The 26,163-nt window shown below is 39.7% G+C and overlaps 6 protein-coding genes across 9 annotated transcripts; 3 read left to right on the plus strand and 3 right to left on the minus strand.

The window, feature by feature from the left end:
* The first annotated feature begins 730 nt into the window (after window positions 1-730).
* Window positions 731-6,860, plus strand: LOC18993306 (protein TOPLESS). 2 transcript variants are annotated; one of them, XM_006416821.2, is made up of 24 exons: window positions 731-914; window positions 1,182-1,243; window positions 1,327-1,472; window positions 1,581-1,760; window positions 1,863-1,976; window positions 2,081-2,239; window positions 2,330-2,507; window positions 2,584-2,707; window positions 2,809-3,093; window positions 3,177-3,286; window positions 3,362-3,431; window positions 3,508-3,581; window positions 3,664-3,855; window positions 3,946-4,308; window positions 4,397-4,537; window positions 4,620-4,715; window positions 4,799-4,945; window positions 5,041-5,151; window positions 5,239-5,418; window positions 5,509-5,637; window positions 5,730-5,825; window positions 5,914-6,102; window positions 6,191-6,357; window positions 6,451-6,860. In XM_006416821.2, the coding sequence occupies exons 3-24, from the start codon at window positions 1,393-1,395 to the stop codon at window positions 6,662-6,664; spliced, it is 3,399 nt and encodes a 1,132-aa protein (XP_006416884.1). In that variant the 5' UTR covers window positions 731-914; window positions 1,182-1,243; window positions 1,327-1,392; the 3' UTR covers window positions 6,665-6,860. The 2 variants fall into 2 exon arrangements, with proteins under 2 accessions (XP_006416884.1, XP_024008290.1); XM_024152522.1 differs by lacking the exon at window positions 1,182-1,243 and having other exon boundaries at window positions 6,451-6,664.
* A 48-nt stretch (window positions 6,861-6,908) lies between these two features.
* Window positions 6,909-11,304, minus strand: LOC18993308 (F-box/LRR-repeat protein 14). Of its 3 annotated transcripts, XM_006416820.2 has the most exons (16): window positions 11,173-11,304; window positions 10,482-10,716; window positions 10,267-10,395; window positions 9,973-10,180; window positions 9,611-9,757; window positions 9,255-9,329; window positions 9,106-9,177; window positions 8,896-8,970; window positions 8,683-8,754; window positions 8,522-8,593; window positions 8,343-8,414; window positions 8,197-8,268; window positions 7,945-8,088; window positions 7,742-7,813; window positions 7,512-7,658; window positions 6,909-7,423 (listed from the first exon to the last, which is right to left on the minus strand). In XM_006416820.2, the coding sequence occupies exons 2-16, from the start codon at window positions 10,698-10,700 to the stop codon at window positions 7,239-7,241; spliced, it is 1,761 nt and encodes a 586-aa protein (XP_006416883.1). In that variant the 5' UTR covers window positions 10,701-10,716; window positions 11,173-11,304; the 3' UTR covers window positions 6,909-7,238. The 3 variants fall into 3 exon arrangements, with proteins under 3 accessions (XP_006416883.1, XP_024008291.1, XP_024008292.1); XM_024152523.1 differs by having other exon boundaries at window positions 7,945-8,268; XM_024152524.1 differs by having other exon boundaries at window positions 7,945-8,268; window positions 11,105-11,255.
* Window positions 11,305-12,178: 874 nt separating this feature from the next.
* Window positions 12,179-14,699, plus strand: LOC18993307 (COBW domain-containing protein 1). Its single transcript, XM_006416822.2, has 10 exons — window positions 12,179-12,546; window positions 12,655-12,720; window positions 12,815-12,995; window positions 13,155-13,351; window positions 13,465-13,515; window positions 13,600-13,691; window positions 13,856-13,971; window positions 14,058-14,143; window positions 14,228-14,332; window positions 14,451-14,699. Exons 1-10 carry the CDS (start codon window positions 12,229-12,231, stop codon window positions 14,586-14,588), a joined length of 1,350 nt encoding a protein of 449 aa, XP_006416885.1. The 5' UTR covers window positions 12,179-12,228; the 3' UTR covers window positions 14,589-14,699.
* Window positions 14,700-15,092: 393 nt separating this feature from the next.
* On the minus strand, window positions 15,093-16,627 carry LOC18993309 (arogenate dehydrogenase 2, chloroplastic). The gene has a single exon (XM_006416823.2). The coding sequence runs from the start codon at window positions 16,386-16,388 to the stop codon at window positions 15,333-15,335; it is 1,056 nt and encodes a 351-aa protein (XP_006416886.1). The 5' UTR covers window positions 16,389-16,627; the 3' UTR covers window positions 15,093-15,332.
* A 696-nt stretch (window positions 16,628-17,323) lies between these two features.
* On the plus strand, window positions 17,324-18,701 carry LOC18993310 (ATP synthase gamma chain 2, chloroplastic). Its single transcript, XM_006416825.2, has one exon. It carries the CDS (start codon window positions 17,467-17,469, stop codon window positions 18,625-18,627), a length of 1,161 nt encoding a protein of 386 aa, XP_006416888.1. The 5' UTR covers window positions 17,324-17,466; the 3' UTR covers window positions 18,628-18,701.
* Window positions 18,702-18,745: 44 nt separating this feature from the next.
* Window positions 18,746-22,263, minus strand: LOC18993312 (pyrophosphate-energized vacuolar membrane proton pump 1). The gene is made up of 8 exons (XM_006416824.2): window positions 21,899-22,263; window positions 21,119-21,693; window positions 20,644-21,023; window positions 20,429-20,515; window positions 20,010-20,340; window positions 19,503-19,913; window positions 19,358-19,417; window positions 18,746-19,272 (listed from the first exon to the last, which is right to left on the minus strand). Exons 1-8 carry the CDS (start codon window positions 22,161-22,163, stop codon window positions 19,066-19,068), a joined length of 2,316 nt encoding a protein of 771 aa, XP_006416887.1. The 5' UTR covers window positions 22,164-22,263; the 3' UTR covers window positions 18,746-19,065.
* Window positions 22,264-26,163: the final 3,900 nt, after the last annotated feature.

Genomic DNA, 26,163 nt, shown 5'->3' on the forward strand with positions numbered 1-26,163 from the left:
ATAATGATAGTGGTCAGCAATATGTTGGACAAAAAAAAGTGATCAGTATACTATAATATCTATTGAAGAACAAAAGTTTAGTATCGTGTGTGTTTGTATGAACCCGTTAATGAACCTCATCGAATTAGCCGACAAAAAAAAAAACCTCATCGAATTATTAAAATCTCACATCTTGGTTGCCATATCGTCTTGCGTTTAAATCGCGAAATATCATTATAGGGCAGAGTTTTAATTATTCGTATCTTTACGAGTTGAACATTTCTCCATCACGTGATGTTCGACGAGTACCGCATCTCAAGAGCAATTGGCTCAATGTCATATCCGTAATATTTAGTCAAACTCGAGGGTAAGTACTCTAGAGATTAAAGCTTTGTCGTGCCACGAGGGATCTGAGACATGTCTGACACATTGAATGAAACTCTTGCCGTTAGATCGCCGTCCTCCGCGCCATCGTACGAAATCGACGGTTGTCGAGATAGGTGTAAACCCCTCGCGATGTAGAGGATCACCACTTCGTGTCGAACAGCTGGCAACTAATATTCCGAGCCGATAACGTCGAGAAATGTAGCCGATTAACTCGTAGGGATAAGTAGTTTTGCTTATCACTCCTGCTTATTGCAGTTAGCTTTTCTTTGAGTGATAACTGAGTTTACCTATCAGATCCATTTATCTGTCACCTTCTCTTATTAAAATCTCCATTTCTGCAAGTTTTAATGTCCGTATTTATATATCGAAGAGAGAGAAAATCCTTTCCTCTAGATAGAGAGAGAGAGAAGAAGCTCCTTTTTAATTTCTTTCTTTCAAGTTTCCTTTTTTCGGTAGAGAGAAAAAAGAGTCCAAAAATCAATCCATCACCTCTTTCGTCTCTGGAGAGAGAAACGTTGGTCTTTCATCGATCTCTTTCTTCCTCCATGGTAAGTAAGCTTCACGCTTCTACCTTTGCCTCTGTTAATGGAATCTAGCTGTTTCGAGTTTTATTTTTCAAAATTTTCATTTTTTAAAAAAAATCCTTATTCCATAGCTTTTCTGGGTTTTGCTTTTTTATTTTCCCCCTTTCTGATAATTAGTTTGCTTTATTTTTTATTTTTTCATGTAATATAAAAGATTCTCTTTTTTAAGCTATTTAATTCCATCACCAATTCCAGGAAGACCTAAATGTCCTGATTTTTCGTTATCTGCAGAGATGCGAAGTTTTTGGATGGTTTTTCAGATATAGGTTCAATTTCTAGTTATAAGTATTCAGGTATAATTTTCTATAATCTCGAGACCCAGATTTCAGCTCATTTCCACCATTTATGTTTATCGTCGCCATTATCTACTTTGCAGATCTGGTGATAGTTTTGGTTGGACTTGTGCATCTGAGTTGAAATAGTCTAAGGAAGTGAGAGAAACATGTCTTCTCTAAGTAGAGAGCTCGTGTTCTTGATCTTACAGTTTCTCGATGAGGAGAAGTTTAAAGAGACTGTTCACAAGTAAGTCTTGTCTTCACGCGCCTCCTTGAATCTAGTTTTGCTTTACCAAATGACCTGTTTAGCTCTCGTGTTGGTTAATGCATTGCTCTGTAAATTTTCTAATGTTAGGCTTGAGCAAGAATCTGGGTTTTTCTTCAATATGAAGTATTTTGAGGATGAGGTGCATAATGGAAACTGGGATGAGGTTGAGAAGTATCTCTCTGGTTTCACAAAAGTAGATGATAATAGATACTCAATGAAGATATTCTTCGAGATAAGAAAGCAGAAATATCTCGAGGCTTTGGATAAGTAAGTAATGGAGTTTTTGATTTTTCATTTCCGTTTTTTTTTCTTAAAACAAAAGTAAAAGAGTTAAGATTTGTGTTTCACCTGGCGATTTCATTCTCGTAGGCATGATCGTCCCAAGGCCGTGGATATACTAGTGAAGGATTTGAAAGTGTTTTCAACTTTTAACGAGGAGCTTTTTAAAGAAATAACGCAGCTCTTGACGTTAGAGAACTTCCGGTAAAGTCATATTCTATTAGTGCAGCCCAAAGCTTTTTTTTTTTCGTAGCGCTAGTGCAAAAGACAGAGGATTAAGTGTTTTTGAGTTTTGATGGAACTTTTAGGGAGAATGAACAGTTATCCAAGTATGGGGACACCAAGTCTGCAAGAGCTATCATGTTGGTGGAGCTCAAAAAGCTTATTGAGGCGAATCCGTTGTTCCGTGATAAACTGCAGTTTCCTACTCTTAGAAATTCAAGGCTTCGCACTTTGATCAACCAGAGGTTTATTGCTTTGTCCATTAATCGTTTGTATACTCTTCAAGCTTTTTTGGGATTAACTCATCCTTCCTTTTCTTACTGCATAACTTGCAGCTTAAATTGGCAACATCAGCTTTGTAAAAATCCAAGGCCAAATCCGGATATAAAGACTCTTTTTGTGGATCATTCGTGTGGCCCTCCAAATGGTGCACGGGCTTCATCGCCTGTGAACAATCCTCTGCTTGGAGGATTACCAAAAGCTGGAGGCTTTCCTCCTTTAGGCGCCCACGGGGTAAGTAAATCTCTATCTTTTTTATTTAATCTACTTTCTCCTGAGGCCAAGTGTGTGAATGTCTCTATGTCTCCAGCCATTTCAACCAACGGCCTCACCCGTTCCAACGCCTCTTGCTGGTTGGATGTCTAGTCCATCCTCTGTCCCACATCCTGCTGTGTCTGCAGGAGCCATTGCTCTTGGTGGTCCATCGATCCCAGGTACTACATGCTGATCAAAATCTTTGTTTCTTCCAATAAACTGTGTGTGTGAGATCTATGCAATGTGCTTACAATGGAGCTCTTTTCCTATTTTGGTACAGCGGCATTGAAGCACCCGAGAACTCCTCCAACTAATGCTGGTTTAGACTACCCGTCAGCGGATTCTGAGCATGTCTCAAAAAGAACAAGGCCTATGGGAATCTCAGACGAGGTGAATCTAGGTGTGAACATGTTGCCAATGTCATTTCCAGGGCAGGCCGCCCATGGGCACAGTCCGGCTTTCAAAGCACCAGATGACTTGCCCAAGACAGTTGCACGAACTTTGACTCAGGGCTCATCTCCCATGAGCATGGATTTCCATCCAATTAAACAGACTCTGCTTCTAGGTCTGTTTCTTGCTCTGTGTATGAGCTTCCATGTAATAATCATCAGTGATGTTGTTCTAAATTCGATTGCATCGTTGTACCAGTTGGTACAAATGTAGGGGATATCGGGCTGTGGGAAGTTGGATCTCGGGAAAGATTAGTGCAGAAGACCTTCAAAGTCTGGGATTTGAGTAAATGTTCAATGCCCTTACAGGTGCCTATGCATAGCAACAACAACATTTCAATATTGGTATATGTTATACAGTGACTGAATAATTTGTATCTTTAGGCTGCTCTGGTGAAAGAACCTGTTGTTTCTGTCAACCGTGTGATATGGAGCCCTGACGGTTCCTTGTTTGGTAAAGAACTCAGCTTTAAATTCACATGTGCGCAAGAATGCAACTTTATAACTCTTTTCTACGTTCTCAAATGCAGGAGTTGCTTACTCGAGACATATAGTACAACTATACTCTTATCATGGAGGTGAAGACATGAGGCAACACCTTGAGGTCTCATAACATTCGCATGCCTCTTTTTATTGACATTCTTTTTCCCCGTGGAGACTGTCTTGTAATATTGTGATTATTTCAGATTGATGCTCATGTTGGTGGTGTGAATGATATTTCCTTCTCGACTCCAAACAAGCAACTATGTGTAATAACCTGTGGAGATGACAAAACCATCAAGGTGTGGGACGCTGCAACGGGTGTCAAAAGACATACCTTTGAAGGCCATGAAGCTCCTGTTTACTCTGTCTGTCCTCACTACAAGGAAAATATTCAGGTAAGCTTAGCTAGCTCTCCATTGATCTCCCTCTCTTTCACTACAGGTTTTAGTTTTTTTAATTTTTTTTGTTTTCTTTTTGTCTTCAAGTTCATATTCTCGACAGCTCTCGATGGGAAAATAAAGGCATGGTTGTATGATAATATGGGTTCTCGAGTTGACTATGATGCACCTGGTCGCTGGTGTACAACAATGGCTTATAGTGCTGATGGAACTAGGTTATTCTCTTGTGGGACTAGTAAAGATGGAGAGTCATACATAGTTGAGTGGAATGAAAGTGAAGGAGCTGTGAAAAGAACTTATCAAGGATTCCACAAGCGTTCTCTCGGTGTTGTGCAGTTTGATACCACTAAAAACCGTTATTTAGCTGCGGGTGATGACTTTTCCATTAAGTTCTGGGATATGGACACTGTACAGCTTTTAACTGCCATTGATGGCGATGGAGGCCTCCAGGTACGTGAACAGAAAAGTCTAATTTGGAAACTTTTCAGATATTCTTTTGGAGTTTTGTCTTAATTTGCGCTTCTAATATCAAAACTAGGCAAGCCCGCGTATCCGGTTTAACAAAGAAGGCTCTCTCTTGGCTGTTTCTGGAAACGAGAATGTGATCAAGGTTATGGCAAACTCAGATGGTCTAAGACTATTGCACACTTTTGAGAACATTTCATCTGAAACCTCCAAGGTACTTACAAATCTAAGCTAAGCTTTAAATTACTTATGAGTAATGGAAATGTTTTTTCAACACTTCATTTCTACATTTGCAGCCTGCGATAAACAGCATTGCAGCGGCAGCAGCAGCAGCTGCTACGAGTGCTGGACTTGCAGATCGATCAGCCAATGTAGTTTCCATGCAAGGAATGGTAATAAATATCGTTTTCTTTGTTTTTTTTCACACAATTCTGGTTTTATGTTTCCATCATTCATCATCACTTGCCTTTTACAGAATGGAGATTCGCGGAATATGGTGGATGTGAAGCCAGTGATTACAGAAGAATCAAATGATAAGTCTAAGATATGGAAGCTTACTGAAGTCAGCGAGCCTTCTCAATGCAGGTCACTGAGACTCCCTGAGAATTTGAGAGTTGCTAAGGTATAAAAATATACATTTTCTGATCAATGTACAGGCTATATATATAGATGGTCCTTTTTTGATCTTTCTGATGATAAATCGATAACCTTTTGCAGATATCAAGATTGATTTTCACGAATTCAGGAAACGCTATCTTGGCTTTGGCATCAAACGCTATTCATCTTCTATGGAAATGGCAGCGGAATGACCGCAACACAACTGGAAAGGTGAAATTGACTCTTTCTTTCTTGGTCATAATAATGATAACTGTCACTGATATCTACATCTTGTTTTTCCGTGATTCATTCGTGTAGGCGACAGCTTCTTTACCGCCTCAGCAATGGCAACCAGCAAGTGGGATCCTCATGACTAACGACGCTGCTGAAACCAATCCCGAGGAAGCTGTACCTTGTTTTGCTTTATCCAAGAATGATTCTTATGTAATGTCGGCCTCTGGAGGAAAGATCTCCTTATTTAACATGATGACTTTTAAGGTAATAATACATGTTGACTGACAGTTCTTGGCTAATGATTACGATTTGTGTAGACATGTTGACTGACTGTTCTTGGCTAATAATTTGCAGACGATGGCCACTTTCATGCCACCACCGCCTGCTGCCACTTTTCTTGCTTTTCATCCTCAAGACAACAATATTATTGCTATCGGAATGGATGATAGTACTATTCAGATTTACAACGTCCGTGTTGATGAGGTAATGAATCGAAATCTCTAGAGAAGAAGAAGCAGTGTCTTTTTTGTTGTTGTTGATATGATGGTTAACATGTTCCTTGTTTGCTCGCTCAGGTGAAGAGTAAGCTTAAAGGTCATTCGAAGCGAATTACTGGTCTTGCCTTCTCCAACGTATTAAATGTGCTGGTTTCTTCTGGAGCAGATGCTCAGGTTCCCGCGTTAAAACCATCTTCTTTTTTTTAAGAATCATTCAGGTAAGATCCATAGTCTGTTTATACGATTTTTTTTGTTGTTGCAGCTTTGTGTTTGGAACACAGATGGATGGGAGAAGCAGAGAAGCAAGGTTCTGCCACTTCCACAGGGAAGACCAAACGCTGCACCTTCAGATACGCGTGTTCAGTTCCATCAAGATCAAGCGCACTTCCTCGTCGTGCACGAGACGCAGCTCGCTATCTACGAAACAACCAAGCTCGAATGCATGAAACAGGTATTTTAGTTAACAGTCCTCTTGTGTCTCTCTCCAAGATCTAGAGTGTACTGCATTTGATAGATGATTAACGATTGCCATGTTTCAGTGGCCAGTGAGAGAATCATCAGCTCCGATCACTCATGCCACCTTCTCATGTGATAGCCAATTGGTCTACGCGAGTTTTATGGATGCTACGATTTGTGTATTTAGCTCTGCAAATCTAAGATTGCGTTGCCGGGTCAACCCTTCTGCGTATCTACCAGCTAGTCTCAGGTAAATGAAACAGAGGAATCTTGAATTTTTCAAAAAGAATCGTACGAGAAAACAGAGGAATCTTGATGAAGCTTTGCTTGTTCATTTGTGTAGCAACTCGAACGTACATCCACTGGTGATTGCGGCACATCCCCAAGAACCAAACATGTTTGCGGTTGGCCTCTCAGACGGAGGAGTTCATATTTTCGAACCGGTTGAGTCGGAAGGTAAATGGGGAGTGGCTCCACCAGCTGAGAACGGGTCAGCAAGCGGTGCAGTGGCCGCACCATCGGTTGGAGCCTCTGCCTCTGATCAGCCACAGAGATAATCTGATTCAAGAGTCATCTACCTCTCTCTCTGATTCTCTTTTTTCTTTTCTTAAGCATTTTTCGTTTTTTTTTTTTATTTTTGGTAGAAAGATTTATGACCCAGAGATTCTAACATGTTTAGATGTAACATATAATCACAGCAATTTAGTAGTAAATTTGGATAAAAACAGTGACTGATGTTGTTTACGTCTCTTTTCCTTATCTTTGACCTTCACATAAATTTTATTTTGTGGCAAGAAAAGATTTTCAATTTCAATTATATACATGTGATACAGAGGATACTTAGAATTTACATAAATTTACAAGAGTGATTAGTTTCTTCTGATAGTTGTTGTTGGTTCACTTCAGAAAATAAACAAACCAAAGGGATTCCAAAAGCTGGCCACATAGAAGAGCATTGAAGACTCTTTTGTCCGACCTTAGCTTGGAAAGCTTTATTTACAGTTTTTTCTGCAAATAATCCGAAGACGAGCATAGTTTTTATATATACAAAGAAGACTGGGACTTTGTCTGAGACCAGAAGAAATCGATCTATGTACAGAATTTGTGAATTTGCCCTTCTGACAAATAACTTTATTCAGGACGGAAGTTGACTAGGTTTGGCAGATCGGTCGCCTGAAGCTTCCTGATGTCGTTGGCAGAGACCTTGCACGACTCCAAGGTCAGAGATCTCAGGTTCTTCAAAGGCTTTAGGTGACGTAGTCCTGAGTTTGATACTCGAGAGTTTGAGACGTTTAGAGAGACCAATCCGGTCAATCCTGCGGTTTTTATGAGATCATGATTCAGGTTTCAGGTACATATATATGACTTGTCTGGTTAAATCAAGAATTGTATTTTTTTTTTTACCAGAAATCAACTCCAGCGTTTTGTCTGTGAGATTGGAATTTTGTGATAGATTGAGCAGTGTGAGGGATGGAAGATCTTTTATGTTCTTGACACCAGCATCAGTTAATCCACCTCCACATATTTCAAGTGACTGCAGTTTCTTTAGGTCTGTATCAAAAGAAAACCAACAAAAATGTTTAGGAAGCAGAAGATGGGTGTCTAGTATTTGAAGAGAAGCAATGAAAACTTACTTCGTAGATGATTTGTTCCTGAATCTGTGATGCGAGCACCGAAGAGATCAAGGTGAGTCAATCCAGTCAAACCTAGAACAAAAACAAAAGGGACAGTTTGGCTTTAAACTCAGAGGAACCTGTAACCGCATCAGGCAAAAGGCAAATAGCTTGTTGACAGTCGCAGTTTATTAACTGAAGCGAGAAGCATTGAAATGACTTACTTGTAAGCGCGGAAAGCCCAGCATCAGTAACATGACGAGCATCCAGATTCAGCGTTCGAAGAGATGTCAAACCAGACAATTTCCTTAAACCGCTATCGGTTACAACAGTGAATGACAAGTTTATGCTCTCCAGGTTTGACAGACCTATATGGTAACATAAAAATGTGTTAATCAACACTGACGTAGAGATTATCTGCATGAGAGTATACCAAAGAACACAAAAGATACAAAATGGAGAGGAATATGTTTGACCAGAGAGATGGCGAAGCCCATGGCTTCCTACTTCGGTATCAGACAACTCCAGAGATTTTAACCCAAGCATACCTAAAACCACATGAGTACATTATGTGAATATCGGATAATCCGTGAAAAGAGCAAGAAACGCAAGTAGCAATCACCTGATAAATGTACCAGTCCTTCGTCACCAATTCTACAAGAATCCAAGTTCAAGCTCTCCAACTTTGTCAAACCTGAAGGTATTTTATAGCAGTTTAGCAGTCATATCTCAGACACCAAGATATGGTGAAGAGAGATGAAAAAAGACAAAATTAGGAACATAGTAAGAAAGTGAGACAACCTCTCAGGTGGACCAAGCATGAGTTTGTAATGTTGTTCATTCCCAAGTTTAAGATCTTCAAATTAATTAAATCTGCAGAGAAGCGTGAGACAGAGAATTGCAGAGTTTTTCGGAAAGCAAAACGAGCATTGTCAACTGCGAGGAAGTCAGGTAACACTCACCAGAAAACTTTTCACACCCACTGTCTGAAAGATTGCATCTATTGAGGTTCAAAAACATCAAACCTTTAAGAGCTACAGACAACAGACGAAAAACTTGTATGAGTTCATCTGGCAGAAAGGTGTATTGTCCAAAAAGTATCATACATCTAACTGACTGGACAATCACGGAGACACTAAAAAGCTTGCGAAAAACCCATAAGGATGGATACAGACCTGTGAGTGTGTCCAAGCATGCAGCAGTAACATGACGGCACCCTTCCAAGTTTAATAAATTAAGCTTGTTTAGACCTGAAGCAAGAAAGTGGAACAAATGAATTTTCAAAGGATAAGGTGCTTAAATGATCCAACTACGGGTGCTCGAGAAGATCTGAGACAAATGGTGAAAATAGGAGAAAGATAACCAAAACCTTCCAACTTAAATACCTTTAAGGTAGCTGACACCAAAATCGGTAATCTTACTGCAGCAAATCTGTAAGCTCCTCAGATTTGTAAGTTCTGAAGCAAAAAGGAGTAAGCACATCTACTGGGCAAAGTTCAGAAAATCTGTGAAGGAGTCGCATGTTTCTTGCTACCTGAGATAGGCTCCATGTCTGCATCAGTTATGCAGTTACACCACTTTATGTTTAAGGACTCCAATTTGGTCAAATCTGGAAAAGGCAGAAAATTGCAGAGAAGCTCAAGAGGATGAAGACACTTGGTCAGGTGGAAAATTAGCACGCAAAATTGATATAGCATATTCCAAGTCAAACGCCAACCAATACCTTATACCATATCTAAAAAGGCTTCAAAACAAATTGAATAGTAAACTACCTTGCTTTGGATCGATCCATCAGTGTGCACATAACATGTAGAGCTCTCAATAACATGAGATGCCAGAAAACAGGAAACAATCTCAAGTAATGAAATTAAAACATGTAGCTCTACATACCTCGCAGGTGAACGAGCCCACCGTGAATACCAGGACACTTCTCAAGATCTAGTTTCTTCATGTTAACCAAGTTGGAAAAAGCACGCATGCCTTGTGCAGTGATTGCACCATTTCTTCTGAAGCTCAGGCTTGTCAAATTTGAGAGGCCTGAAATTGTTTGTCGATAGTTATCATTCGACTGGAATCAAATCCATCAAACAAGTGCATCAGGTATAACTCTATTGGAGTAACTATCCTTTAGGAAACATCCACATTCAAAGTACATGGAAAACTTTGATAAGCAAAATAGAGAAATAAAAAACAGTATGACACATTGCTTCAAACAAATCAACTAGAAATAACTGAAAAAGAGCAAAGATTACCGCTTAGATGCTCCAGCCCGCGGTTTGATATCTGGTCACAGAAATTAAAGTTTAAGGATTCCAGGTTTTTGCAACCTTTTAAAGAAACCAGCCCAGAGTCTGTGATATCAGACCCCGAAAAATCAACAGAAAGTAACGATGTACTTTGCGAGGAGATGACATCCATCCAGTCATCATTAACTCCAGGGTATTCTCCCAAGTAAAGATCCTGTTTTCACAAATCGTGAGTCCACTACACTAACAGGACATGAACATGAAGGGGAACCGTAACCAGAGAAACACCAAGGACTTTACCTGGATAGCACAGTCCCGAAATGCCTCAAGAGACTTTAAAGTTATTCGCTGAGAATACACCAATTCATCAAAAATCTGCTGACTTATATCTCTGGGTAGGTGAGAGAATGTGGTATATCTATCTACGTCCTGAGAGTGTGATGCGACAAATTCCAAACACTTGGTTAGCGGATAACAAACCAAAGTTACAGCCTGGCTAGTGTCAAACAATATACCTCCTGTATCTTGCGGATACAGAGCTCCAAAAGCGATGGGCATTCTCCATTTCTCCGTTTAACATCCGAACCGGACCTAGAGAGCGAAGTGGCCAACCATTTCGAACTTGAACTCTTGCTATATTTTCCAGAGGCACCTCTGTTTAAAATATCCTCAACTTGTTGTTGATCTCTCTTCCTTGAGCAAGCTCCTCCCATGATGAAGTGACCCAAAATCATCAATCTTTTTCAGAGACTGAAACAGAGCATGAAAATGATCCCTCGCTCACGTCAAAATTACCTCACAAAACTTTCCTTAGCCTCCATAAATGAAAAACACATGATTTTTTTCTTTGGATTTTGCGGGTTATTATTATACATCCAAAAGAGACAATTAGAAAAACTCCTTGAATACGATGCAGTGGCTCTAACTCACATCAATTGAACAGAAACAAGCACAAGCAATGATAGAACATAAGAGATAAGTGTGAATTGACACTACACGAAGCGTTTAAATTCCCACCAGTAAAACCCAGAAAACCCAAAGAAAAACTAATTCAAACACAATCGCATAAAAGTAAAAGAGACTAGCAGCTAAAGATCAAAAGAAGAGTAAGGGACGCAGTATAAAGGGAGCTGTTCACCAGGAAACACTTGTACTAGATGTCTAGATGATCCTCCCACGAAACCAACAGGAAAAGCCGATACATACCTAATCATTGCGGCGATCGATCGAGCTTATTTTTCCTGGAGAAGTTTTCTGGGGGTTTAACAGTGATCAAACCTTTTTTGTTGTGATTTTGAGGAGAAGGTGAGGAAGAAAGAGAGGAGGAGTATAGAAATGTGCAAAGTGGCCGTGAGCCGAGCCTGGTTCTGAACCTGCAATCGTATGACACGTGTAAGCTGAATCAGCCTTAGAGTGGTACGGAGTTAGGTTTGGGACAATCAAATTCGTTTTGAGATAAGATTAGAACAATAAAAGAAGGTCGCGGGTCCCACCACCAGTGGACCCCGCCTGAATAATTTCAACAGTTTTTTAATTTTATGTTGATTGATCTTATTGAGAAAAATATCCACCTAAAACTTAATCAATAGACAACAAAAAAAAAATCAAATTAAATACACAGAACACTGTACTTCGAATTTGTGTATCTAAAAATCCACGTATCTACTCATGACTATGCTTTTCTTCACGTCTTATCTAATATTTTGATCACGCAAGGAAATATTCTGATTAAAATGTTTTGTAACAACATCTTTATGGCTACATGAATATCTTATGATTCGCTCTTTTGGTATGTAGCCATATGTACGTTAGAAGTTAAAAATTTGCGGACTAGCATTTTCTTGAGAGGTGCTCGATTTTCTCGTTTGGTCTTTCTTTTTTAATTTAAAGTTTAGTAACTGGCGATTCACATTTCATCTGAAAGTGTATCTGAAATTAAAGTATAGTAAATGATATTAATAATATTTTTTTTCAAAAAAGAAGAAGTGATTTTGATATTTTTAAAATAGTAAAACTTGTTCAGACAAAAAAACAAATAGTAAGATTTTAAACAAAAAAAAAAACAAATTGTAAGATTGTTCAGACAAAAAGAAAAATAGTAATCTTGCAAAAACGTGGGAAAACCCGTGTCAATCTCGACCGTTGGATCCAACCGAAACAGTAAAAAACATAAAAACGTAAAATCTCAAAACTTACAAAGACAGAGTAAAATGTATATTGATGATGTCTGATTTTCAGGCTACACCTTAAACCCTAACAACAATGGCGACGCTTTTACGACTCGACGTAGCCCCTACTTTTCTTGCTTTCAACGGCACCCGTGCTCATACGGCGTTAAACCATCGGTTTGCTTCTGCCAGGCGCAGGAGAGCCACAGTTTCCGTCAGAACGAAGCTGTCGCCGTCTTATTCCGCGGCGGTTTACTCTGAAACCCGTCGGAGATTCAACTTCGCCTTCGCCTCTGCTTCCTCGCTGGCGGTTGTGGATACCGAAGAAGATTCCTTCGATGTTTCCACTGAGATTACGCCCGACAATCGAATCCCGGCCACTATAATTACGGGGTTCCTGGGTTCTGGTAAGGTGAGTCTTCTTTGTTTAATTCTCAATCTAGCTTAATTTAATGCTTAGTTTTTAAGTGAGCAAAAAAGCTGATTTTTTTTCATGTGTTATGCTTTCCCGGGTGACCAGACGACATTGCTAAATCATATATTGACGGGAAATCATGGGAAGCGCATAGCCGTGATCGAGAATGAGGTATTGTATTAATCTCTGTCTGTCTTGAAGAGAGATTGGTTTTTGGAAAGTTATGATTTTTCTAATTCGTGCTAAATGTGAATTTCTTTCTCAGTTTGGTGAAGTCGACATTGATGGATCGCTTGTGGCAGCTAAAACCGCGGGAGCAGAGGATATAATGATGCTTAACAATGGCTGTCTGTGTTGTACAGTCAGGGGTGATCTTGTGAGGATGATTTCTGATTTGGTCAAGACGAAGAAAGGAAAGTTCGACCATATAGTCATTGAGACAACAGGTCCGGAATTTTTTTATAAAAAATCCACTCCTTTTGTCTTTTATTTCAGTTGAATTAAGCTCTGGAGCTACATGTTTCTTTAGGAACCATTACTATTTTCATGAAGATTTTTTTTTGAGCTGAGTAATGAATGTGTTATGTATGTATTTCTCTTTTCAGGATTGGCCAATCCAGCCCCGATTATTCAAACTTTTTATGCTGAGGATGAAATCTTCAATGATGTGAAACTCGACGGGGTGGTCACCCTGGTTGATGCTAAACATGCTCGTTTGCATCTAGATGAGGTCAAACCCGAAGGCTATGTCAATGAGGCGGTTGAACAAATAGCTTACGCCGATCGCATCATAGTTAACAAGGTATGTGAAGTTCTGATTACCATCACCATTAAAGAAAAATTGGATGCTTGTAGTAGAAAAACGTCTCGATGGTCTTCTATGTATTGTTCTTCAGTGTTTGTACTTTGTTGCAGACTGATCTTGTTGGTGAGCCAGAACTAGGTTCAGTGATGCAGCGGATAAAGGTATTTTCTGTTTCTTCTTTCTCTTTGAACTTCTAATTTATTCTCTTTGCCCTGCATTAATGCTTATGCTCTGGTTGTTTTCAGACCATAAACAGCATGGCTCACATGAAGCGGACAAAGTATGGGAAGGTTGACTTGGATTATGTTCTTGGAATTGGAGGTTTTGATCTAGAAAGGTCTGGTTTTATTCTACGTCTTACTAATATCTCATTACGAGTCATTTCCAACAACTTCTGCCGACGTAGCTCTGTGCAATCGGTTTAAGTGTATTGGTTTAACAGGGCTAATTTTGTTACTCTGGTTTATTGCTCGGTGGTGATTAACTGTTTTAAGTTTCCAGAATTGAGAGCTCTGTGAATGAAGAAGACAAGGAAGAGCACCAGTGTCACGATGATCATCACCATGACCATGACCATGACTGCCATGATCACCACAAGGAGCATGATCATGAACACGGTATGTTATCTAATTACCAAAGTAGGGTCTTGTAACTTCATATCGATCGCCTACATGCACTGATTAGTTTGCTTCTGAAACTGCAGAGCATCACCATTCTCATGATCACACCCATGACCCTGGTGTTGCTTCAGTCAGTATAGTTTGCGAAGGAGACTTAGACCTCGAGAAGGTGTAGCACCGCAAGTCTTGTTTTAGTTCTAGATTTGCGATTGATTACCTGCATCATCTAACCTCAGTATTGACAATGGATCAGGCTAACATGTGGCTTGGGGCACTATTGTACCAACGCAGCGAGGATATCTATAGAATGAAAGGTATCCTCTCCGTCCAAGATATGGAGGAGAGATTCGTGTTTCAGGTGACCTGTCTGTTTATCATTGTATTCTATTATTTCGACTGGAGCTTAAAATGCATCCAAGTTTTTTGAGGTAGGGAATACTGTCTGACGTCTGTGGGGTTTTTGATTGTTGGGACAGGGAGTTCATGAAATATTTGAAGGATCGCCAGACCGGTTGTGGAGAAAAGATGAAACAAGAATCAACAAGATCGTTTTCATTGGCAAGAGTTTGAACCGGGAGGAGTTAGAGATGGGTTTCAGAGCTTGCTTGATTTGATTATTTTTTAAAAAAAATAAACATCATTCCAAGTTCTATCAGTTAGTCAATACATTGAAGACTTTTTCTTTCCATATATGTAAAACATTGAGACTAACTAGTTAGTAACTACAGAAACCTGAATAATGTCAACTCGCTCTTCATTAAAGCTTTCACAATACAAAGAGTGAATCCCTTTCTGCCATAACACAAAAAAGGCTTAAAACTTGTCCAATATGTGTTATATGTAGAAAATAGAAAGCCAACTTTTAAGGAATCTGGACCAACATTTAGCTGATCAAAAATCAGTGCTTCACCCTCAAGAAGACTGAGTTTACGATGCTCTTTCCTCTACGCCCAAGGACTTTCACGCCTCGTCGATGATGATGACATATCGGCATACACCCGAAGATGTGTATATATATTTTGACAAGTATTGGCAAGACAGTGATATAGAAGAGTTTAAATTCGAAAGGATTTCTTTATCTTTTGAACAAAATATCGATTCACTTTTACAATCAGATATGTTTCTTTCCCGTCTGTGCTCTCTTATAACTGAAAATGAAAATGTATGGACTCCATTGATACATTAGTCTGAAAATTCCCCAAACATAGGTTCCAAAAAAAAAAAAAACACCCAAACATAGAGAGCAAATGATCAAATCCCTTTTATTTTTTTCACACTCGAGTATTTCCAAAATGTCATAACTTTTGCTTTTATTCCGAATCTAACATAATCCACCTTACACCAAAAAGTTGTGATTTTTAAGATGATGATGATATCTCTTTCATCGGAACAACACCACCATCGTTGAGCATTTTCTGCTCTGTTTTCTTAGACGAGGGAGCCTCCCCACCAAACATTTGCTTCCTGTAAACCTGATGCAATCTCCCAAACAGCTCCTTCTTGATGGATTCAAAGGCCATGTCTAGCCGTTCCAACTGTTCAAGAGCATTCTGGTTATACATGAACAGACCATAGTAAAGCTCGAAGCTATCACTCGATGTGTTCTCCACCAAATCCAGCAACGTCTCATACCCTTTGGTGTTGATCGGCGACGATTCAACTCCGAATTTCTCCAAAACCCTTCCCATGGTGTGCGTCACGAACTGCGACCCAGCTGCGTGCTTGTCGTGCTCCTCGCAGCTCATCTCCACCATCCTACAACCTTCGTTCTCGAAAACCCTCAGAAACTTCTCACACCTCTCGTTTCTAGAAGCTTCGTCTCCGATTCTCACCTTGTCATAGACAAAGGGCAATCCCGACCAGGAATGCTTCCCGCTCTCTGGTCCGAACATAGGGTGAGTGCAAAGAATGTCGAATTCCTTTGGGAGGTATTTGAGGAAGAGGGTTCTCGGGAATTCCTTGACGGAGAGAACATCGACGAAGAGCGTGCTACGACGGAGACGTTGGAATGGGAACGATCGGAGGACGGATTCTGTGGAGAGGATTGAGGTACAGAGGAGGACGACGTCGGGATGCTGTTCGCAGAGATCGTGAGGGTTATCGAAGAAACGAGCTCCGATTGAGGAGGCGGCGTCGGAGTAATCGGAGCGGGAGTGGGTGATTAGGTCGTGGCCGTGTCGAATTAGGGTTTTTGAGAGGAATTGACCGAAATTGCCGAAACCCAAGACGGCGATTTTGAGAGCAGAGGATCTACGGTACTCGGATTTGAGTTGGGTCTCGTAGTCGAAGATCTGGGCAGCGTCGATGGCTCGAATGCGGAGGGATCTCGGCGGAGAAACGAGGAATGCCGGTGAATTCCGCCGGGGATTGGGTGGAGAAAAGAGGGGTTTCGTCGGTGAAAAATGGAGCAACATTGTGTGGTGGAGAAAGATTATTGTTATATTGGGGACTGATTACGCAAAGGCCCCCTTAGCTCTCTGGAGCTGAGTGAATCTGTGAGAATGGAGGAGGAAGAAGAAGATGACGAGAAGCAATATGAAGAAGAAAAGAAGAAGAAGATACGAGGCTCCAACTAAAGAATCAGAAACTGATGAATTTCATTATAAAAACGTGATGATGAAAGACACCACAACCACAAGGACCATAAAGGAAATGAAAAATGAGGTCAAAATCAAAATTCTTTTGTTTAAGGAAAACTCGCAACTACACGATGTCACGATCCTTTATGTTTTAATTTATCAACATATGATTCTGCAGAACTTTTTAATTGTTTAATTTTGAACTGTTACCCTAAGACTAAGTCTTATTGATTTTGATTGCTCGTTTTGTTGTTCCTAGATGTTATAAACATAATTTGTATCATAACCAGAAGTGATTTAACAAAAAAAAATTAAAAAAAAAAAATCATAAACCAGAAGTAATTCGGAAAAAACTTTTATCAGAGTAGAGTTTTTACTTGTCCGTAATTTTTACCATTTATTTTGATTTGCTACTTTGATCTCTTCTACATATTAATAAGAAATTTTTCAAAAAGGAAATTTTATTTGTTGATAGTGATCAAAATTTTGGTTGCCTTTAATGTATTTTTAGGGAAATGACGTTAGAATAATGACGACAGTGTTTTGTTTTTGCTCGTAAATATACAATAAAAAGCATATAATAAAACTTCCCAAACTTTACTCTATATGTGGCATTTTTTTTGTCGGTAAAACTAAAAAGTAGCGTGGCGTGTTTCACCGCTTTCACGTATGAGACAAAAACAACCTATGAATGGGAGACTTTTTCCGTCTCCTTCATTCTACATATTTTGGGTAATTGATACTTTCCTCGTTTTTCATAGAGAAACTCTACTTTTCGAGTATTTTACATAACAACCCCTCATAAACATTATAATCAGAAAAGCCCCCTCAAATTCTCTTTCTTTTGATCATTCTCCTTCAGGACGGAGGAAGACGAAAGACTGAACCTTTCTACCCTTCTTCCCAACAGAAAATGGCAGGGTCAATCTCGACCTCGTGGTTGTTATCGTCTCCTTCGAATTCGAAATCGGTTTCGAGCTCAGTCTCTTTCTCTTTCCTGGCCACCTTGAAACCATTCCGGTATTATCCATTTCAATCACGGAGCTCAGATCGGATTTCATCGAGATCTCCGTTGCCCTCAATTCTGATCCAAGCTGGAATCCGCGAGTTACGAGAACGAATCGACAGTGTGAAGAACACACAGAAGATAACCGAGGCAATGAAACTGGTGGCGGCGGCTAGGGTTCGTCGAGCTCAAGAAGCAGTCATCAATTGTAGACCTTTCACCGAAACCCTTGTCGGGATTCTCCACTCGATTAACCAATGCGCTCAATTGGAAGACATCGATTTTCCTCTGAGCGTCGTTAGACCCGTGAAGAGAGTTGCCTTGGTTGTTGTGACTGGTGATAAAGGCTTGTGTGGTGGTTTCAACAATGCAGTGATCAAGAAGGCTAATTTACGGGTTCAAGAGTTGAAGCAGAGAGGAGTAGACTGTGTTGTGATAAGCGTAGGTAAGAAAGGTAATGCTTATTTTAGTCGAAGAGATGATATCGATGTGGATAAATGTATTCAAGGAGGAGGGGTTTTTCCAACGGCAAAAGAAGCTCAAGTCATTGCAGATGATGTGTTTTCGTTGTTTGTGAGCGAGGAGGTGGATAAAGTTGAGCTTGTTTACACAAAGTTTGTGTCTTTGGTGAAATCTGATCCTGTGATCCACACTCTGTTGCCTTTGTCGATGAAAGGGGAGTCTTGTGATGTGAAAGGAGAGTGTGTTGATGCTATGGAGGATGAGATGTTTAGGCTAACGAGCAAAGACGGGAAGCTAGCTGTGGAAAGGACGAAGCTTGAAACTGAGAAACCTGAGATTTCACCATTGATGCAGTTTGAGCAAGACCCTGTTCAGATTCTCGATGCAATGATGCCTTTGTATTTGAACAGTCAGATTCTAAGAGCACTGCAGGAATCTTTAGCGAGTGAGCTAGCGTCAAGGATGAGCGCGATGAGTAATGCGACTGATAATGCAGTAGAACTGAGAAAGAATCTGACGGTGGCTTACAATCGGCAGAGACAGGCTAAGATCACCGGAGAGTTGCTGGAGATAGTGGCTGGAGCCGAGGCTCTTCGTGGGTCTTAGTTAGAAACTGAAGTTGTGTTTGTCCATTTATTGTTGTTTTTGTAATGTCATGAAAGAATTAACAGATTATGACAGAGGTTTTACTCAATACGGTATCACTCTCATTAAGCCGACAAAAGACTGATAATGAATTCCATTTGTCTCGAAGAAGACAAACAATTTAAAAAAACAAGCTGAGCAGAAGTAACGGCAAAATACGTCTCAAGTACTTGGTGGATTTCTAAACTCTAGACAACACAAAAAGGAGATAAAGAGAGTGAAAACATCATTTGGTTGGTTCTTTAAATGAGCCCCACAACAAAAAAAAAGTTTTTTTTAACCACCTACGCAAAACGAAAATAAGAATGGTAAAAAAGAGAGTTTTGAATCGATCTCCATCATCATCTTCTTCTTCATCATCATCATCATCGTCATCTTCCTCTTCACTCAGATTTGTGTTTAAAGGTACTTGAAAAGGATACCACCGTGGGTGGCAAAGAAGGGAGCAAAGACAAGAGACTCAACAGCCATGAGCTTGATCAGGATGTTCAACGAAGGTCCTGAAGTATCCTTCAATGGGTCTCCAATGGTGTCTCCAATAACAGCTGCCTTGTGTGGCTCGGAACCCTTTGGCCCAAGGCTCTTTGCGTGCTCTGATACACCCGCCTGCAAATAACACAGCAATTGTTAGGGATTTGATTTCATCTCTTAAAACGGTTTGTCTCGATAAGCTGATTAGAAATATATATACCTCAATGTATTTCTTGGCATTGTCCCAGGCACCACCAGTGTTAGATGCAGAAATGGCAATCTGTTTATATGAAACAAGAAGGTGGATGAGCAGATAGTTTAAGAATAGCCAAGTTATACACGAGAACTGAGAAAAAAAATTATACCTGAACACCAGAAACAAGAGAGCCGGCGAGAACACCAGAGAGGGTCTCAACCCCAAAGAAGAATCCAACTATGAGAGGTGTGAGCATGACGAGGCAACCAGGAGGAATCATTTCCTTGATGGAAGCATCGGTGGAGATCTTGACGCATGTGGCATAGTCTGGTTTTGCGGTACCTTCCATGAGTCCAGGGATGGTGTTGAACTGCCTGCGGACTTCTTCAACCATCTTAAGAGCTGCACTTCCCACACTCTTCATTGTCATGGCTGAGAACCAGTAAGGAAGCATGGCACCAACAAGCAGTCCAATGATAACCTTAGGGGTCAAAACATCCACGGTGTGGACACCTGCACGGCTCACAAAGGCACCAAACAGAGCCAAGGAGACTAGAGCAGCAGAACCAATGGCAAATCCCTGTACAAAACAGACCAGAATTAAAAGTCATATTACATCAAAAGCAAAGGCAACCTGAGGGTATGATTAAACACGCAACTAAGTTGCAGTAAATACCTTTCCAATAGCGGCAGTGGTGTTTCCAGCTGCATCAAGAGCATCGGTTCTTTCACGGATGCGGTGGCTCATTCCAGCCATTTCAGCAATACCACCAGCATTGTCACTGATGGGACCGTAAGCATCAATTGCCAAACCAGTGGCGATGGTACTGAGCATGCCTAGAGCAGCAACAGCAACACCATACATAGCAGCAAAGCTGAAGCTCACGAATATACTGGCAGCAATGGCAAAGATTGGAATAATGACGGATTTGTAACCAAGGGCCAGTCCGAATATAACATTGGTGGCTGCACCAGTTCTGCATGAATCTGCAACACCTTGCACGGGGCTGCAAGAACACCGGGACATTAGAGTTTGTCATACTAACTAACTGGAAGAAAATATAGTAATCAAATATGGTGAAAGTAGTTTCTTACCTGTAGGCGTTGCTAGTGTAGTATTCAGTGACAAAACCAATAATGAGTCCAGCCCAAAGACCAACACAGACACACAGGAATAGCTGCCTGGAATACAAAATTGTTCAGCAGAATCAGAATAATGCACCGTAATAGAGAGGCTTAAATCCAGAAGTGCAGAAAGAAAGGACAAAAAAGCAACCATACAGTTTATTTGCAAAGAAGAAGGGTCTTACCAGTTCTTCACGACTTTTTGTGTTCCAAAGTTGAAGATGGTAAAGGAAGACGGCAAGCCAACCCATGACACAATAGCAATTCCAACAGTCATGATGACAGTAGAGATGATGAGCTGATTCTTCAACGCAGGCTCAATCTCCTTAACAGCCTTAATCTCAAAGAAATCGGTGGCGAAGAGAGTTGTGATCAAACAAACCAAGATACCCATTGAGCTGATGAGCAATGGGTAGAGCATGGCAGTGAAGTCATGGTTGATTCCAAAGGAAGAGATCGAAGCGACAACGAGAGCGGCACATGATGCTTCAGCATACGACCCAAAGAGGTCAGATCCCATACCAGCAATGTCACCAACATTGTCACCCACATTATCAGCAATGACCTGTAACATAACGTTCAAAATTAACTCCAAAAATGGAAAAAAAGGAGAAGCAAAAGCAGTGTCTTATAACATACACAGTTAAAAGATGTACTTACAGCTGGGTTCCTTGGATCGTCTTCAGGAATATTCCTCTCAATTTTACCGACAAGGTCAGCACCCACATCAGCTGCTTTAGTGTAGATCCCACCACCAACACGGCCAAAGAGAGCCATGGAAGACCCACCAAGCCCGTAGCCAGTGATAGCCTCAAAAAGACCTTCCCAATCATCTCCGTAATAGATCTTGAACACATTGATGGTGATGTATAGCACCAAAAGACCACTTGCAGCAAGAAGGAAACCCATCACAGCACCGGACCTGAACGCAACAATGAACGCCTTTCCGACACCTTTCCTTGCTTCCAAGGTGGTTCTAGCGTTGGCGTAGGTGGCAATCTTCATCCCAAGAAAACCAGAGAGAACGGAGGTGACTGCACCAAGCACGAAAGCAACCGTGCTGAAAGCTGCGGTGGCCAATGCAGGCTTGCAAGTTTTGGTATCGTCGTAAGTGCAAGGCTTGTTCTTTGTGCTGAATCCCTCGACAGAGCCGAGGAAAACAAAGATGATAGCAGCAAAGAAAACCATGAAGACACCAACATATTTGTACTCGGTGAACAAAAATGAAGTTGCACCTGTTCCCACACACCAACCAGATCCCAAAATTATTCACTTTTTTGGACAATAATACATCACTAGGGAATCTATAAGATACTACTGACAAGTTCTCTAACATTCCAAAACATCCTTATTTCAATACAAGACAAAAATCAAAATTGAAACAGAGCCAGATCTAAGAAAAGAAGCGTGAGATCTGAATCAAGTAACACGAGATCTTACCTTCGGAAATAGCGGTCTGAATCTCGGCGCACTTGGCGACGACACTCTGCTCGTTAAGACCTTCCTCTTCCTCGATGAGGTAATCTCCGTAGCCATTTTTCCCATTGTTTGAGCCACCGGAAGACGACGACGCGCCTTGGTCGGCGGTGACTCTCACGCGAGAGACGATGAACCACTGGAAGAGCGAGAAAGCGATGCCGATCACCGCACAAACAGGCACCAGGATCTCCGTCCAGAGCTCCGGAAGAAACGCCGACGCCACCATCTCTCCTCCGAATAGAGAAAGCAGAAACCGAAGATAACGAGAGAGAGAGAGTAGAGAGAAAGGAAGGGAAGTGTTTTCGACGAGATGATGAAATGAAGGCGTAAACTCGGTGAGGATATCGTGTCGTTTTATAACACTGACTCTCCTCCTCTTGGATGCTCACATCCACAACGAAAGTTGGAATCTGGTACGGTTAGTTACACCGTTCTTTACGCTACACCCCTCGTTTCTTTTTTTTTCTTTTTTTTGATTAGAAAGCGCGTGCAGCCGACGCTCCAAATTGTCGGAAGGTATAATCTCGTTTCGTCTACCGATAGTTATCAGACACGAGGGACAAGTAACGCTCGTGTCCATCTTCACCGTCGATTTTAGGGTAAGAGACACCAACTACGTGTGCATCCATGCGCTTGTGTCCGTCCGACTGTCAGGTACACGATTAGCGCTCTTTTTGATTCGTAGTCAATTGTCTACGTGTAGAAATTAATTAGTTTTCCTTTTTTTCTCACTGGTGGAAATTAATTAATTAGGTGAATCTTATGCTTATCCATGGTATATTCGAGTGTTTATACAGTAATGGTATTCTTACCAAATCCAGTGTATATGGACTAACTAATATCATTGAATCTCAGCTCGTCATAATTTTCAATGAGGGATTCAATGTGTGTGCATACTATCAGATATGGATATGGTTAAATCATTTGATATCATTAGGATAAATACAAAGTCAAATTTTCAGTTGAAAAAAAACCGTATCTATCTTTTTAATTACAACAAACCATGTGTATTATCGTAAACACTATGAAAAAAAAATTAAAACTGTGTTTTCATTTACGTGGGATTTTATTTGGGGATATACTTTTTTGTGAAAAGATAAACTAATTATATGCATGTGCGGATTGATATCTAGCTGTGAAATAAAGATAACAATATTCGGAGAAACAAAAAAAGTTTCAGTTTTTAATCAATATTATAAAGTGCAATAAGAACTCGTTTCGTCTCTGTATAGGAATCGATTCTACAGTACTTTCGCAACTTGATTCGACGTTGTACTAAATTATTTTGGCATTTGTTCCATTAAGTTGGATTCCAAAACCTTTTTACGAGTTTATCTCTTCTTCATACGAGGGAAGCCCTGTACAAGATTTTTTTTTTTTCCGAAGGAAGCCCTGTACAAGATAAGGTGCACACTTCACGTATATAGATATTTCCTCAGACCAAGAATAAAGTAAATTGATGATTCTTCGAAAAAAAAAATTCTTTAGCAAAAAGATGGATATATAGCGGAGGCCTTTTCGAGCGGCTGTGACGTATTAATGTGTATTGAATGGTGTGCAACCCTCCAATCGGATAAATACTCTTTTGAAAAAATATCTTAATTAAAAATTTATATTGTGGATTTTTGTTAGCATTAATTAATTTCTTGTAGTATCAGTGAGTGAGTAGTGACCACTCATGCTTTATCTTCCTCCCTCTTGTTCCCTTTTTTGCAGGTTGCTAATCAATCTGGAAAATTTACCACGTAATGAAAACTAAAAAATCTTTCCTAGGTATGTGGCTGACATTAGGGACTAGAGACTATCTCTTATTATCTTTCAGTCAAGATTTAGTATTTTAGTTCCCTTAGTTATCAGTTATATAATCAATACTATATGGCATAGGTTATCCAAATGCAGAGGTGTAAACGTAGAATTCAAACCAATCCAACTAATTAAAGTAACAATAATTGAATTAAGAAAGAAGCGGATGATTTTACACGGTAACAATTCCGACTTTCCGTGACATGATTAGATGATCGTCGCTGTCGTAATTATATTGTTTTCTAATTAAGGCAATCAAAGCCTCACCAAAATTTGGTGATACCTCTATGTTTATAATCTTTTATATATTGACAAAATGCCATAAAACGGTGACCAGTACAATCTATCTTAATAAGATTCGTAGAAACTTGAAATATATGGACGAACTATTGTTCTTCATAGAAATATATTTATTTTGATAAAAGTCACGGATGGTTCATTTCTATGTTTAAAGGTAAAATGTTGAATTATTTGATTTATTGATGTGAGTTATATTTTTAAGAACATGTGGTCCTTTATTTATTCTTTTATTCATGTCAGATACTTTATTGGTATCTAGAAAACGTATAATATCTAGATGATTTTTTAAAATTATTTTTGGCGTAATGGGAGGTAGCAAATCTTGGGGAAAATCATGTATTAAAATAATAATTGTAATAAGTTATCGCTTTATCTTGAAGAGAGAAGGGAGGGATTAAGCAGTACACCAAGTGACCAAACCAAGTGACCTTGCAAGAGTTAAGGAGCGGTCCCATAATATTCCTGCGGGTAAGTGGGACCCATTGCCACGTCAAATAGATCGTGACCCTTGGATTGGTGGGTGTAATGAGTCCCTCTACGTTCCATATCCCTCTCTGTTAATAAACAATTCTCTCTGATATGGTCTCACCGACACAAGTCCAGGTAACTTTGTTTTCTCATTTGTCTCGACGGAATCATAAAATCATTATTAACTAGCTCATTTGTGTGTTGTCCAAAAAAAAAACTAGTTCATTTGTAAAAAAACAATATTTTTCTTGTTTTGCAAATATCAAAATTTACGCTTACACTCAATTTTCTATCCAAAATTAGCTAACATAAACTCAAAATGTTGTCCCTCTGTTCTTTTGTTTCGTAGTTTATCAAAGAAAGGGAAATGACAGATAATATATGGAATATTCGAGATTCGTTGGCATTTGTAGAAATCCTCGCCAAACCCATTTATTCGTTTTCTTCACATCTCGAGTCTTGACTCTGACCACTCTGCTAATCCATATGTCACACCTTGACCTCATTATCAACTTAATCAGGCCTTTATCTAACCATTTCTGGGCTTTGGCCCAAGATAACGATGGAGGAAGCAGCCATTTTTATGACAAAATCATTCTATTTGGTGTGGCTGTTAAACACTTTTGGCTACACTAACCCAACTAAGAGGATGACACTATCGCCTATGGAAATATGGCCTAATTACAATTGTATATAATGTCCACCAAAAAGGAAAAAATGTGTAGTTATGAAAAGATACATGGCTTCCAGGAACGCCTTACTAGAGATCTTATACGTGGTCTTGCTTTTGCGTGTGAGATTTGGAGCTTTCAATCTCTCCTTGCTCTTGCATGGGAAGATAAAACGTGTCTATATCATCATCGATAATCAAAGCTATTGGTCTTTCCTCACTCTTGCGCTTGTGCCTCTATAACTTTTGTAGTGGAGCTACTTGTCTCTCATTGCTCTGGTTCTGTGAGGGTGAAACGAAAATCATGTGATTCGGGAATAGTTTGTTCAGAAGCTCATTCCAAAGTTTCTTGGTCACATCGTAGAATAGCATCATAAATTCTTTAAAGCGTCCCGTTGGCAATGATTATTATCTACAAATAATGTAAATGAGATGTGGAATAGAAAGTTAAACACATGTATTCTGAAGCAGATTGTTTTGGAGTAAAATTATCAATTTTCTCAATATTTTTGTTTATGCCTTATCTAGATAGAGCTTTGGTGGATCGTTCAAAAGAGTTTTGCACAAACAGTCACTATTTTAAGGAAATAAAAAATTAGTTTATAAACACTTTCTAATTAGTTTTTGTTTTGTTGTTGCAAAAGTAGCATTTTTGATAATTTTGATCCTAAATAATACGGTGTGATTTTTGGATAAAAAAAAGTGTTAAGAACTAAAAACTTTAAAAATAAGCGACGAGAAACCGATGCAATGAATCACCCCAAAAAAAAGAAAGAGAAAAAAATGTCGTAAAATGCTTTATTCATATCAGTCTAAGATGAAATTGTTCGTATTTTAGTTCCTTACTTCATTATTTGACTTTTTTTTTATAAGAAACTCTATGTAAATAGTATATAATTAAAAAAACAAAGAAATGATTAGTGTGGGAAAACTAGATACAAATTTACCGCAAATAAGAAGTAATCAAGGTGAAGTGAAGTAATAC

Source organism: Eutrema salsugineum, unplaced genomic scaffold (genome assembly GCF_000478725.1).
Source record: "Eutrema salsugineum unplaced genomic scaffold, Eutsalg1_0 scaffold_5, whole genome shotgun sequence".
Lineage (NCBI taxonomy): Eukaryota > Viridiplantae > Streptophyta > Magnoliopsida > Brassicales > Brassicaceae > Eutrema > Eutrema salsugineum.